Source organism: Corticium candelabrum, chromosome 19, assembly GCF_963422355.1.
Source record: "Corticium candelabrum chromosome 19, ooCorCand1.1, whole genome shotgun sequence".
NCBI classification, from domain to species: domain Eukaryota; kingdom Metazoa; phylum Porifera; class Homoscleromorpha; order Homosclerophorida; family Plakinidae; genus Corticium; species Corticium candelabrum.
The window spans coordinates 1,008,972-1,022,194 of record NC_085103.1 but is presented as its reverse complement, the minus strand read 5'-3'; the positions used below and the strand labels follow the sequence as shown (position 1 = coordinate 1,022,194).

The 13,223-nt window shown below is 43.5% G+C and overlaps 1 protein-coding gene across 1 annotated transcript; it reads left to right on the top strand.

Annotated features, from left to right (window-relative positions):
• Positions 1 to 247: 247 nt before the first annotated feature.
• Positions 248 to 1,370, top strand: LOC134194904 (uncharacterized). The gene is made up of 2 exons (XM_062663884.1): positions 248 to 501; positions 784 to 1,370. Exons 1-2 carry the CDS (start codon positions 408 to 410, stop codon positions 1,245 to 1,247), a joined length of 558 nt encoding a protein of 185 aa, XP_062519868.1. The 5' UTR covers positions 248 to 407; the 3' UTR covers positions 1,248 to 1,370.
• Positions 1,371 to 13,223: the final 11,853 nt, after the last annotated feature.

Below are 13,223 nucleotides of genomic sequence, written 5' to 3'. Positions count from 1 at the left end.
GCCGTTCCAGAGATATTCGCGCGCAAGCAGAAGCGAGTGCGATCGGTGGGAAATTGCGTCGTCGTGGGAGAAGTCAGAAAGACGAACACAGTCTCACTTTCGACTCGAATGAATTCGGCGTGCGCGAGCCAAATTCGGCCGATATCGGACTCGCCACTTTTTAGAAACGCTCTAACAGCCGGGCACACAAACAGACAGACAGACAAACAGACAGACAGACAGACAGACAGACAAACAGACAGGACCCCGGATGTATGGCAGTGTGCCTAGAAGATTTCTAGCTCCGACTACTTCTGGTTCTACTTCAAGAAATCAAGCTATCGGTGTTTGGAGAAGGCGTTAGTGGCTTTGGCCACTCTCGCGGCGCGCGTCGTTCCATCTTGTTGTCGTTGGGACCCCTTTCCGGAATGAACGCTTTTGTTCGAGTTTGGGTTGTGTTGTGTCTTATTATTTACGTGTCCAAGATTCATCCTTTGTCTACAGCCAACGTATCGTCGTCAGGTGTGTCTTCTTCTTCTTCTGTAAGTCTCCGTTCCGTCTGGCCTTCCGCTCGGATGTCATCTGAGAATCTAGCGTCCGCTCGCACTCAAACCTCTTTCTTGGCGGCGGCGTCAGTGCCTCTGGTATCTTCGCCTGCTAGGCTGTTTTCTGTACACGTCTGTTTCATCGCTTGGTCAGCTTTTCTGCCTGTACGTTGTCTTGGGTCTGTTCTAACGGTGGCGCCTGAGTCTGGGATGATCGCAGCCTTACCTTGCCCTCACGGGATTAGTGCGTCTTCTTCAGATTCTGCCGTCGCCTCATCTGTCCACATGAACACATTTCGTCTTCTTCCTCATTCAGTTTCTGCCGCTGCCTCTTTCGTCACGTCTTCTTCCGTGGACGTCAGTCGTCTTGGGTCTGTTCTAACGGTGGTGCCTGAGTCTGGGATGATCGCAGCCTTACCTTGCCCTCACGGGATTAGTGCGTCTTCTTCAGATTCTGCCGTCGCCTCATCTGTCCACATGAACACATTTCGTCTTCTTCCTCATTCAGTTTCTGTCGTTGCCTCTTTCGTTGCGTCTTCCTCTATGAACGTCAGTCGTGTTGGGTCTCTTCCAACGGTGGCGCCTGAGTCTAAGATGATCGCAGCCTTACCTTGCCCTCACGGGATTAGTGCGTCTTCTTCAGATTCTGCCGTCACTTCCTCTGTCCACATGTACACATTTTCTGGAGTCACTCTCATGCCTATCTGCCTAACTTTGTCTTGACTGTGTAGCGTACGTTGGTACTTTGTGGTTGTAAGGAGTGTTCTTTTAATCATTAATCTATGTATTAGTTGTAGTCTTTTGGGTTTTAGCTTGCGGACTCGAGTCTTTTAAACTTAGTGGCTACTATAGTCTATGTATCGTAGTTCATGTTTGAAAATATAATACCTTTGACAAACAGATAGACAGACAGACAGACAGACAGACAGACAGACAGACAGACAGACAGACAGACAGACAGACAGATGATGATGGCAATAAGAATGCTAATGAATTCATGTGTTACTGGAGAAAACGATTCTCAACAGCGCTACAACGTTGCAATGCTAGGACTATTGCAAGGAAACTATCACACCTTTTATCTATGAGCTCCAGTAATGTAAAGAACTATCATACTCAGTTTTGCGTACATTAGTTTGTGATGTGTATTGACCCTATTGGGTCTCTTAAACATTTTAAATAGTTTTAGTTGTAATAGCATTCATTTATGAAAATATATGAATTTTGACAGACAGACAGACAGACAGACAGACAGACAGACAGACAGACAGACAGACACCTCTCCTTTATATATATATATATATATATATATATATATATATATATATACATATTCTCAAGACCCTAGACGAAGCGAATTAGTAAGAGCCGCTAAGAGACTTTCAAAATTGTCGTCAACATCGGTTGGCTTAGAACCGATGGAGCAATCGCACATCAGAGCTCTTCAAACTAGTGTGCGAAAGATCGCGGGCAAAGTGCACTATGCAGCAACTGTTACTATGTAGGCTATGGAGCCTGTTAAAGGAAAAAAGCGCCTCTGCCAAAGAAATGAGCTAGAGAAACAACAAATATCACTTGGTGGCGCTACGTCTCGACCCTCAAAATGCGAAAAAATCTTGCACAAAATCGAGGCTACCGAATGGTGGGACAATGTGTAACGACGTACTTGCAAGATAAACTCAGTCTCAGTGCTTACTATACACGCCGAGTCGGTCTTACTCAATGGCGTTCACACAGAGCCCATATATGAAAACGGCGAGGTAGACCAGTGACACTTATATTTAACAAATATCAAACTAAAGACATCTACATTATGTAGATCCTTCTTAATATTGAGAATATCCAAGTCGATTATTCGTCTGTGACGTAGTGACAGATAGATAGACATCTTGTCGACCATTTGGAACTTCAGATTAGAGGTGAGTCAAAATGACAGGATTGCACCTAGTTTCCATAGCTCTTTGGTAAGTTCATCAAGTATCTTTTACTTAATATCCTCTTCTAGAAAAATATCTAGATCACTGCTGCAACAATCCGCAACATCAATCCACCACACTTGATGAAAGTCTTACATTACCTAACAGGCAAACCTCCAAACCAATGGTTGCACATCCTTATTAGAGGAAATAACAAGTGTTGGTACCTCACCCATGAAGATAGCTAGTATTATATCAAAGTCTGACAGACGACTTCATGCAGCGACGGGTCGACAGGTCAGTGTTAAAACTTCATAACCATTCGAATAAGAAAGGAAAAGTCAACCTCAAACTTCTAAGCATAATATTCTCTACTTATCTTATCACGAATGGGAGGACACATGTCGGTGACGAAGTCATCCATTCGGTTGAGTTCAGGTAGAAAATTATCCACGTTAAACTTCTTTCCTCAAAGGCATTGTCTCAATGTGTTTGTCTCATAATGATAGCTGTTTAGGCAAATCAAGTGACTTTACTTTCTTGGTATAGTTCATTTTTTTCTTTAGTGCATCTATAACCACAAACGACCCAATCACAGCGAGCGCGATGGAATTTACACGTACACCCACCGTGGCACCCCAATCCTCAACACGGCCTACGTCACTTTCGGCGCCACATCTAGGCGTTTGAATGATTTAAACAATGTATAACATCAACATCGGTGGTTGTAGGTGAGGTACAACTGGTTAAGCATGGGAATGTCACTCTCCGATAAATTTTCATCGATGTGATCAAACGTAATCACTGCAAATGTCTCTAGAGTTGACGTTAGTTACTTTACAACTTCTTTATCAACTCATCCAAAGCCAGCTAGGGTTGTAAACATAATTTCTATACTTTTATTGTTTTCTCCAACTGCTATAGCCACTTGAAACAGGCTTTTTGCTTGGAGAGACTTGGTTTTCAATATTATGTAGGTTTGTTCTGACCCCTTCACAATTAACAGTTACAATTATCATTCACTTTGGTTTTCATTAAGTTTCATCCCCCTTGAGTTTGACCCTGTTGACATCTGTTTGAATACCATGGACGGTAGTTTTGAGTGCAGTTTACCCTCCAACAATTGTGGTTACATTGATGTTAAGCTTACTCACAGTCATATTCAACGTCTTGATACCCGTTCGGTTTCTCTGTATCCAAACAGTATGCTGCTCCAATTCTCTTGATACAAAATTTTTCCTACCTCATAACAACTTGACTTCGTACTTCATTTCAGTGGCGTAACCAGGCCTAATTGGGGAGGGGTGCGCACTCAGCAAACTACTGGCACACCCACTTAAACCAACCACGCCTACAATGCGGTGAGTAAACCAGCCAAAGCTACTTTTCTACCCATTCTATCTGAAACCTTCTACGACATCCCCTTTTATCTGGATAGACACGTACAGAAAAATTGTAACCCTTGTCAGGAACAAAATGGTTGTTGAGCAGCCGCAGCTTAGCCTCGGAGGACAAACCAGATGAATGCACTAACCATGAACAGAAGTCCACGTTAAAAGAATCTCCCACGTCTCCGAACGTACTTGTTGCTGAAGAAGCCTGGCATGACGATCGATCGCAGTCTAGAGTTGCCGTAGACACCTCATCAGCTGCGGCATCACCTTCGGCGTGGAAGCCATGACTACAGTCTTCAATACTGCGCTCTATCCCTACTGGACAGCGCTTTGCTTTGCTGAAGGGGCTCGTAATAGATTTCTGCCTTCTGAATTTTGCTTTAGATCGCCTCATCACTTCTGTCAGGTCAACGTACGGGTTAGATCTGCGATATCCGGGAGCTGTCATCAAACCCGTAAGGCAAGGCTAAGCGCCCCTGCACTTTTCAGGGTTACTATAAGTACGCACATGTGTCAATGTATAATGAAGAAGCACAAGAAGTGCAAGCCATCGGCAAGTCTGCACCTTGAAGGTAATTAGTCGCGTTATGACAAAATCATATGACAGAAACGCATGATGTGGGTAACAAAATTAGATGTGGGAACGTCACAAAGTTACAAATCAGCTAGATTAGCTAAGCGTTGTTTCTAAATGCATGTTACAAATGTAGTTGTTTCGAAGTGCTGGAACAAGCCAAATGTTACAAGTCGGAGAGCCTCGACGCTAGGCCGGCTGGCAATCTTCGCCTTACGTGATGAAGTAAAGGGCTTGATCATTGTTCTGTTTGTTGGTGGGAAATTTAGGTTACAAACGTAGAACAAACAAGCAGCTCACAACCGATTTTCCAGCTCACAAGAATGTAAGAGTCTCGTTCTTTGTGCAGTTTCTCTAGGCGTCTTGTTGTTTGTGCCGATTCTCCAGCTAGACGTCGCCTATTGTGCATTGTATCGCATTTACACAGCTATCCGTCTAACCGCAATTCTGGTTGTTGTAATGAAATGACCCCAGAGCCAAAACAAAACATCAATGTGGAAAACCTGCACGTGCACATGCAGATTAGCTAGGCGTCTGTTCGCTCTGACTTTGGATACCGTAAAAATAATAATAGAGACGCACTAGCGTACTTACAGGTCAGCCGCTTCGCCCTACAAACAGACGCTGTCATTGACAATGCACGTTCCCCTTCGCAAATTCCCGTCAAACGGCAAATTTCTCCCAAATTTCTGTTGAAGGCGACACTAGTGATATTTGCAACAACACCATGGCAGCTCAGCCACGCACACCGAAAATTCAAGCTTGCAGAATGCAGAACCACTATGCAGAAACACTGTGGAACAAGCAAAATGTTACAAGTAAGGTACAGCTACACACTCTCGCTTCTGGTTGTTGTTGGGGAAACATAAACGTACAAATGTATGTGCTAAACCCTTAAAGCAAAGGAATAAACACCATGTACGGGACGCTCGATGGCCGAATTCTTGTTAGCAGCTACCAAACAAAGAGAGGTGGAGCCTCATGATGACATCACGTTCGTCTACTGGTCGGTAATAACACTACTTCTAGTGTACTGGTCGGAATAGCTTCATTTGCATCTGCGCTAACCAACTATATATACGGTCGTCGGGTCATCGAACGCCTAACAAACCCTCCACCCGGAAATCCGGCCTCGAATAATATAACAATGTATAATAGTATCCTTAATCACTTGGTTACGTCTAGACTTTTTTAACAAACGTACCATTCGCCCCGACTGTTTCTAACGATGTTCACTGTTAAATTCAGTCAGATAGCGCGCGTTACACGTTAAGCAAAATGGCCGCTTTATCGTTGAACTGTAGCCAACAGACATCCAATCTCATTGCTTAGTAGAATAAGATGCATGACCTGTTTTAGCTTTACGATTTCCATTCGTGAACCAGCTATAGCTAGCTGATCTAGTCAACTACACAATCTACTTCACAAGATCGATCGACACATTAGCGTAGTGTACACGCTTCCTGGCTTGTGTTGGTTACTGAGACAAAATCAGAAAAGCTGCTGACCATATTTCAGATTGCGTGTGTGGGTGTACGTGTCAAATGGACTTGCCTGCTCTCCCACTGTCTAACTAAAGTCCATTCCCGAATAGGAGAATACGTGGAAACTGTGGTTAATAGATAAGGAATTCAAGAGCAGAGATGGGCGTAGCTAATTACTGATAGTGGAATAAAAGGTTCCAGTATAGAAACGTTTCGCTATGAACTTACGCTCAAAGGTTCAACCAATGCCTCAACTACATAAGCTTGCTAGCTAGAGCTGTTTTGCTTATCAATCCATAGTTACAGTACGTCCACGTCAGATTTCAAGTAGTGGGCGTCATAGCGGTGACTTTGAAGTTATCTGACACCTGGTGTAAATGGTAGAGTAGGGCAGGGCCAAGCGCGTGCTATACAGGAAGTTAGTAATTGTGTTGTAATAAAGAACCAATCACCGTATTCATTAACTGATCTGGAGCCTCCTCCTTGTGAGCTTTCCAATGATGTTGGAATCAACTCGCCAGGACGTCTGCTTCAGGAGATACGGCTTTTCCCCACGTATTCTCCTATTCGGTAATGGACTTTAGCTTGTTTGGAGAAGAGAGCGCAGAACCCTAGGAATCCCGCTTATATATAGTAGAATTTAATATTACATAGAGACAATACTTAAGAGTTGCTATCAAGTGGAATGCATCATTTCTTTCATATACACTTGTTTTGCATTTTCAGATCGAATTCCATAATTTGATTGAACCAGAAAATCTCATATCTAGATAGGTGTATGAGATTTATATCTGGTGCAGGTAGAAGGATGTTTCATCTTTCTGTTTCTATTTTTTTCTTAAAGGATGCGAACTGCACTTTTGTTAATTAATCAAATGAGTATATTATGCATATATTATGCATCTGGGTTATACAATTGGATATGTAATACATCTTCAATTGATGTACAACTGAGTTTTTAGTCTTAATTTTTTATTAAATAATTTCCCCAGTAGAGCCAAAAACAGCATGATGACAAAAAACAACAGCATAACAGGTTATAATTAATTATGTAATGACCTGGCGCATGCACAAGTGCTGGTTTGCGTGTTAAAAGTCTGAGCGTGTGGTTTGCGTGTTTAAAAAAGTTTACACCTAATGAAGTGCTAGAGAAAATTATTATACATTGTTCTATTAACGCCAGACTAAATTTAAGAGAGTCTTTTCAACGCCAGACTAAATTTAACACAAGCTATGAAGAATTCATTCGATGTTAAAAAACTCTTTTTGACACGTATATTGTTAAAAACACTCTTTTAACGCGTTAAAAAAGTCTTTTTAACAAAGTAGCAGCTAAAAGACTTTTAAGAACGACTGAATTATTCATAGCATGCTGTGAGGAATTCAGTTGGTGTTAATAAGAGTCGTTTTAACATCTACTTTGTTAAAAAAGACTTTTCAACGAGTTAAAATGACTCTTTTTAACATTGACTGAATTCCTCATAACATTAGCGCATAGGTCGTCACTTCAACTAAGCAAGTGCAAGCAGTATTCTAATTGAAGAAAAAGCTCCTGTAAACTAACCTTTAGGCGAATTACGTTATAGATTCAGAAAGTTCAAAACCTCACGTGCTCAATCTGGAGGGGGGCGTCCGTCCCTTGTGCCCCACATAAGTTACGCGGCTGCATTTGCTGCTCGTTCCAGACATATTTTTCAACATTATTTATAGATTCTATCATATAATGGATCTCATCAATTTCAATGACTCTCAAAACCGAGAAAAATTGGTAATTGCCATTTCCATTACCTCATGGTAAGATAAGAGAAATGTAGAAAAATCACATTGTTAAACTATTACTGTGGCGTCCAAATGATACCGTCTTTACCTCCCCATATTTTTCGCTTCTCTTTGTGCCTTCTCACCCTCGAGTCCGCGAAAATATGGGAGATACAGGTGGTATTGTTTGTGGCGCCACATGTACTACTGGAGATTGTTTCCAATTCGATCGCGCCGACTGGATAGCCATACCTGAAAAATTGTGCCCTATCAGACAACTAGAATTTCTAGTGCATAGCCACAGAACTGTGTTTAATTGCAGGTGTGAATGAATCGACACGATCACTATGGAGGTATCTGGCCATTCGCTACCTGTCGATCGATGTATTAACCGGGTGGTTGATTATGTGACTAGACGTAAAATGATTCAATGTTGTATCCCCGTGCACATCCTAGGGTATGAGCTGTTATATCATGTGTATATACTCAAATTGGAAACCGGGCTTCAAGTTTCACTATCGAGGATATGGAGTTGAGTCTGAAGAACATTGTCGGTCCACTCAGACCTCTGAGTCCTCGCGATATTGCTATATGGTACTGCTGGTTGTCGATCTACGGAAACATTAATATCAGTAAGACGATCCAGCGAACGGCCAGAGAGGTTAAATGTAGGTGATGCCTATGGGACATCTCGTGAACCCCCTATGTCGGTATGTCTAACCGAGCAGACCTCACTGTGGTTCAGTAAACTGTAGTAGTGTAAATGGAAAGGATGGACGCATACGGGAAATTACTTCTCCAGGGCATAGATATAATCATCTAGCACGCGCGGGAAGAGTAGTGTTTGACAATACAGCACATGCTGCATGGTGACAGGAGATCGCAACCTTTAAATAGCTCCACGAGAAGCCTACGATTTTTCTCATCCGAAAATTGGTCTCACTGGCTTCGACGGTATGAGCGCTTTTTCGTGACGCTTCTGGGTTAGCCACAAAGGAAGAACAGACCCAGATCAGCACCCTCATATACGCTATGGGCGATCTACCAGACGATATTCTTGCGTTCTTGCAACTCTTAGACGAATACAGGAAAATATGATGTCGTCGTCGCAAAAATTGACGTTCTTCTCGTCAAGAGACGCAATGTCATTTTCAAACGGGCTCGCTTCAACCGACGTCGTCAACAGGACGGAGAGAAAGTGGATCAGTTCTTCACTTCCTTATATACGCTTGCAAAATATTTCAACTTTGGCGACCCACGAGGAGATGATACGTCACCGTCTGGTAGTCGGCGTGCGCGACGCCCAACTGGCGGTGAAGTTATTACTTGATCCAAACCTATTACCCTTGAGTTTGCAACGAGCAGAGCAAGATAAACGGACCGGATAGACGACAACAAACAGTCGTGACAGGAGAACCATCTGGTGAGACTCACCCAGAATTTGCGGAGTCGGTAGATGTTATTAAGGAGACACCTGCAAATCTAAAAAACACGCCGATCACACCTCAACACTGCTGTTGGCAAGACAAAAACGCAAACGATGTGGACGCCAGCCAAGTCATAATCGCTTTCAATGTCCAGCTAGCAACAGCAAACGTCTCATATGCAATAGAATTAGCCATTTTGCTGCAATGTACTTGACTCGCGCAAATGTCCAGAGGACACGGCCTACTTCAGCGCAAGGCAAGTTGTCCTAGAAGCAGACCACACACGAGTACAGTTCAAAGTGGACACAGACGGAAATGTCACGGTTATTCCAGAATCTGTTTACAAACGAAGACACTTACAAAACACTCTGGAAAAGTCTACCAAAATACTGAGAGAACCTAATAAACATCAGCTGGCTGTCTGTGGTTTTTCCAAGCAACGCTGAGGAAAGGAAATGTCACACACACTGATCAAATATGTGTTGTCAAGGATCTCCATGAACCGCTATTACGCATGCTAGGTATTGGGATATTTAGCATTGTGTCGTTCGTTGGCTATCTTCACACTGACGCAGCGAACAAGTACATTACTCAGTCCCGTCACTGTTTTCAGGCTTTGAAAAACTTCAACAGGAATACACTGTCCGCTTGTGAGAAATGCACTTTAATTTTACTGTCGGTTCCTAGAAGAATCACTTTACCTCTGATAGAGAAGATGAAAGCACAGCTGCAATTTATGGAAAGACAAGGTGTGATCTCTAAAGTCGATGTTCTCACTTATTGGTGCTTTTGACTTAGGGTTGTACCTAAAAACAATGATACAGTGCAAATCTGCGTTGATCTTACCAAACTCAACAATGCCGTTCGGCAACAGCTTCACCAGATGCCATCAGTAGAGAACACTTCAGCACAGTTGCAGACAGCCACAATATTCTCTTAGCTTATTGCAAACTTTGGACTTTTGCAAATTCTTCTCGCCAAACACTGTGCTTTTCTTACCACCTTTATCACTCCATTTGGAAGATACTGTTTCAACCTATTGTCGTTTGACACCAGTAGTGCTCCTGAAATATTCAGAAACGGATGTCCACTATTTTTCGTGACTGCAGGGGATGAAATGCCTGATGGATGACATACTGATTAATGGAAACAACCATTCTGAACAGGAACAGATACTGACTATCACACTGTTATGTCTTCAGCAAGCCGCAGTTAAACTGAGTGCAAATTTAGTAAGACCACAGTTCGATTCCTCGGGCAGCTTTTTAACAACGGTGACGAAGCCCGACTACGCATTGGCACGACACGACAGCCTCGGCAAAATGTGGATACTACCCGAGACAAAACAGAAAGAATGTGCTAAACTAGAAGAGCTCCCGGAATACACCGAGTTCCTCGTCGAGGTCTATGCCGAATGGAACTTTTGGGTGCACAAACGTTCGCCTTCCAGATCAAACGACGCATGTTCATGTCCAACACATTTTTGGAGGAACCGATCTAAGCCAATCCAGGGCCCCTTCAAAGCCCCTCTACTGTTACGGACTCTACAACCGGCGAAGACACAATACAAGCGCTAGGCCATGCGTGTCACACTTGAGTTCGATTCCTACGAGCAACTCGGCGAACCAACGAGCAACTCGGACCGATGTGGGTATTGCGGACACCAGAAAGCAAGCAGTGCAAAGCGTTGCAGACACTAGAAGTTCCCCGCCTTCGGCAGGTACATCTACCGGAGTGTCGTAAAATATGCACTGGAAATCAAAGAAGAGCTGTATGCTTCCAACGAATTTGTCGAAGTTATACTGCAAGCCAATGTATTCTTCTAGCACATCCTATGGTGCTGCTAACGTTCTACGTCGGCACGAACAAAAGCAAAAACAAGGTCTGGTGCATCGAACTCGCTCCCGCTCCTATAGATCGACCACTGCAGACGTGGGCCCACGGGAGAGCGAGGATGCTACAGCGATTAGTAACGAGGATGCCACAACAAGTGGTGCAGAGGGTGCCACGGCGAACACCACAGAATACGTTGCAGAGGGTGTCACATAGGACGTCGTAAGATGCCGTAGAGTTTGCCACAGCGAGTGTTAGCGAGAGAACCAAACAGGGCGCTACAGAGTCCTCCACACCTCCACTAGACGAAATGTGACTACTGGACCCAGACTCAGAGCAGTTTGAGGGGCTCGAGAAACTTACAACCGGCGGACCATGTCGGATAGAAGCTTATGGGAGGTAGAGAGAGGAGGATACTTGAAGGTACGCAGCCGAGAAACAAGTCAGGCTTTATAAGTCTAACACTAGTATCGAACACAATATATGGTGCAATCCGAAGCTCTATGATGCCGCATGGACCTCGAAAGAGGAAAGCTGAATGGATCTATAAGCGCTATCAAACTAGACACCGGCTATACAATAAATATTTTGTAAATAGAATAACCCTTCCAACACGAGGTAGACAAGATATGTTGTCCAAGAGCTTCGTAGTGCACAACTGTTGCAGTATCTGTTGTTGTAGTTGCAGTAGCTGTTGTAGGTGTAGCATCTGTTCTTGTAGGTGTGGTGTATGTTGTTGTAAGTGTAGTATATGTTGTTATAGGTGTATTTTATGTTTTGTAGGTGTGATCTCCTTTGCAATTCATATCAGCATACTTTGTACCATCGATAAATAATTCGAGCTCGAGTATAGTCTCTCAATTCCATGGCTTTGCTACTTCTACACAACTAAGTATCCAGATCTATCTGAGGTATTTGTAACACACGATACAACATCACCTTCGGACATACAATTTTGTTCTTGTAGTGTTCGATGAGTAACTACGAGTTCTTGGTCCTTTTCTGTCAAGAAAATACCACTACTCTTGCTGGCACATAGTCGCTCCAACGTACCCCATTGTGATGTCTACGGGCTCGTCGTATCTGCACTTGCCAGCAATCTTGTGGGACAAAGTCTGGCAGGATTGCACTACCCACCGAATTCGTTGCCTATACGACGACAAGGTATTTATTCCGGTTCTAGCTTGCAAAGACGCGATGTGATCTCTACTTCTCGATTTTTCACCGAGGCATCGTATATCCGATCCCATTATTGCAAAAATATTTTCGAGGTTTTCTATGTCTTGTCCTACTAGTTTGTGTGTGAGTGGATAGCCACCGTGTTCAATAGTCCATATATCCACTCTGGTGTCTGGAATCTCTTGCAGACTAGGGATTGGTCTTGGTCGTACCACTGGCACTGTATCGGACAAAAGTAAAGTTGCTGCTCTATGGGTAGATATTGCACGTTTGCCTGGCATTTCGTGGGACACCACTGTTGTTATTCTAAAGGTTGTACGGGTAGGTATTGCACGTATCGTCTCGGCTCGCTATGGGTTGCTGTCTCTGTGGGCATTGGTTCTGCAATCATTCCACTTTGCGAAGCAGAATATGTTTAGGGATAGATATTTTTCTGGGCAATGGCATCGAATTCTATCTACCCTCGTGTATAGACCATTATAGAATCCCTCGATAGAAAGATTTGTGCATTCTTCAAACGACACGGTTCTCTCTGACAACGCACAGCGAATGGCATCGACTGCTACGACATACAGTTGGATAATGCAAAATAGCTACTCTATTCGGTTGTAATCCCTATTGCTCCTTTCGACAATTGCTTGAAAACAAGAGCGGTGTCGATTCGAGAGCTCCGTTGTTATCGCTTGTTGGCTGAGAATGGTATTCTAACCCGTTTCAGAACGAATGGTCGAGATAGATTGTGAAACCTTGTGTATGGGTGGACAGATGTGTATTTTAGCGGGAAATGTATAATATGGTCCAGACGAGGACTGTGTTGTATCGTCGACGAAACGTGGCAAAGTTAGACGAATCCACAGTACATGATAGGTTGTGCCATCGGAGGCCTCCAGAGATATTTTACTAATAGAGAACAAGGCTCCGTATCAAAAACAACCAAATTGTCGTATACCTCAATATCACAAACCCAGCTCTAGATTTTCTAGGTCTCTCCCAATTGCTAGCTGCCGTGTGTTGGTCTATCGACCCAGCCCCTTGAAACAACTACGACTGACAGCGTACTACAATGTCTTCTACAATGGAGACACGAACCACAGATTAGGCCTCTCCTGTGGCTTGGAGTGGTATGGTGGTACT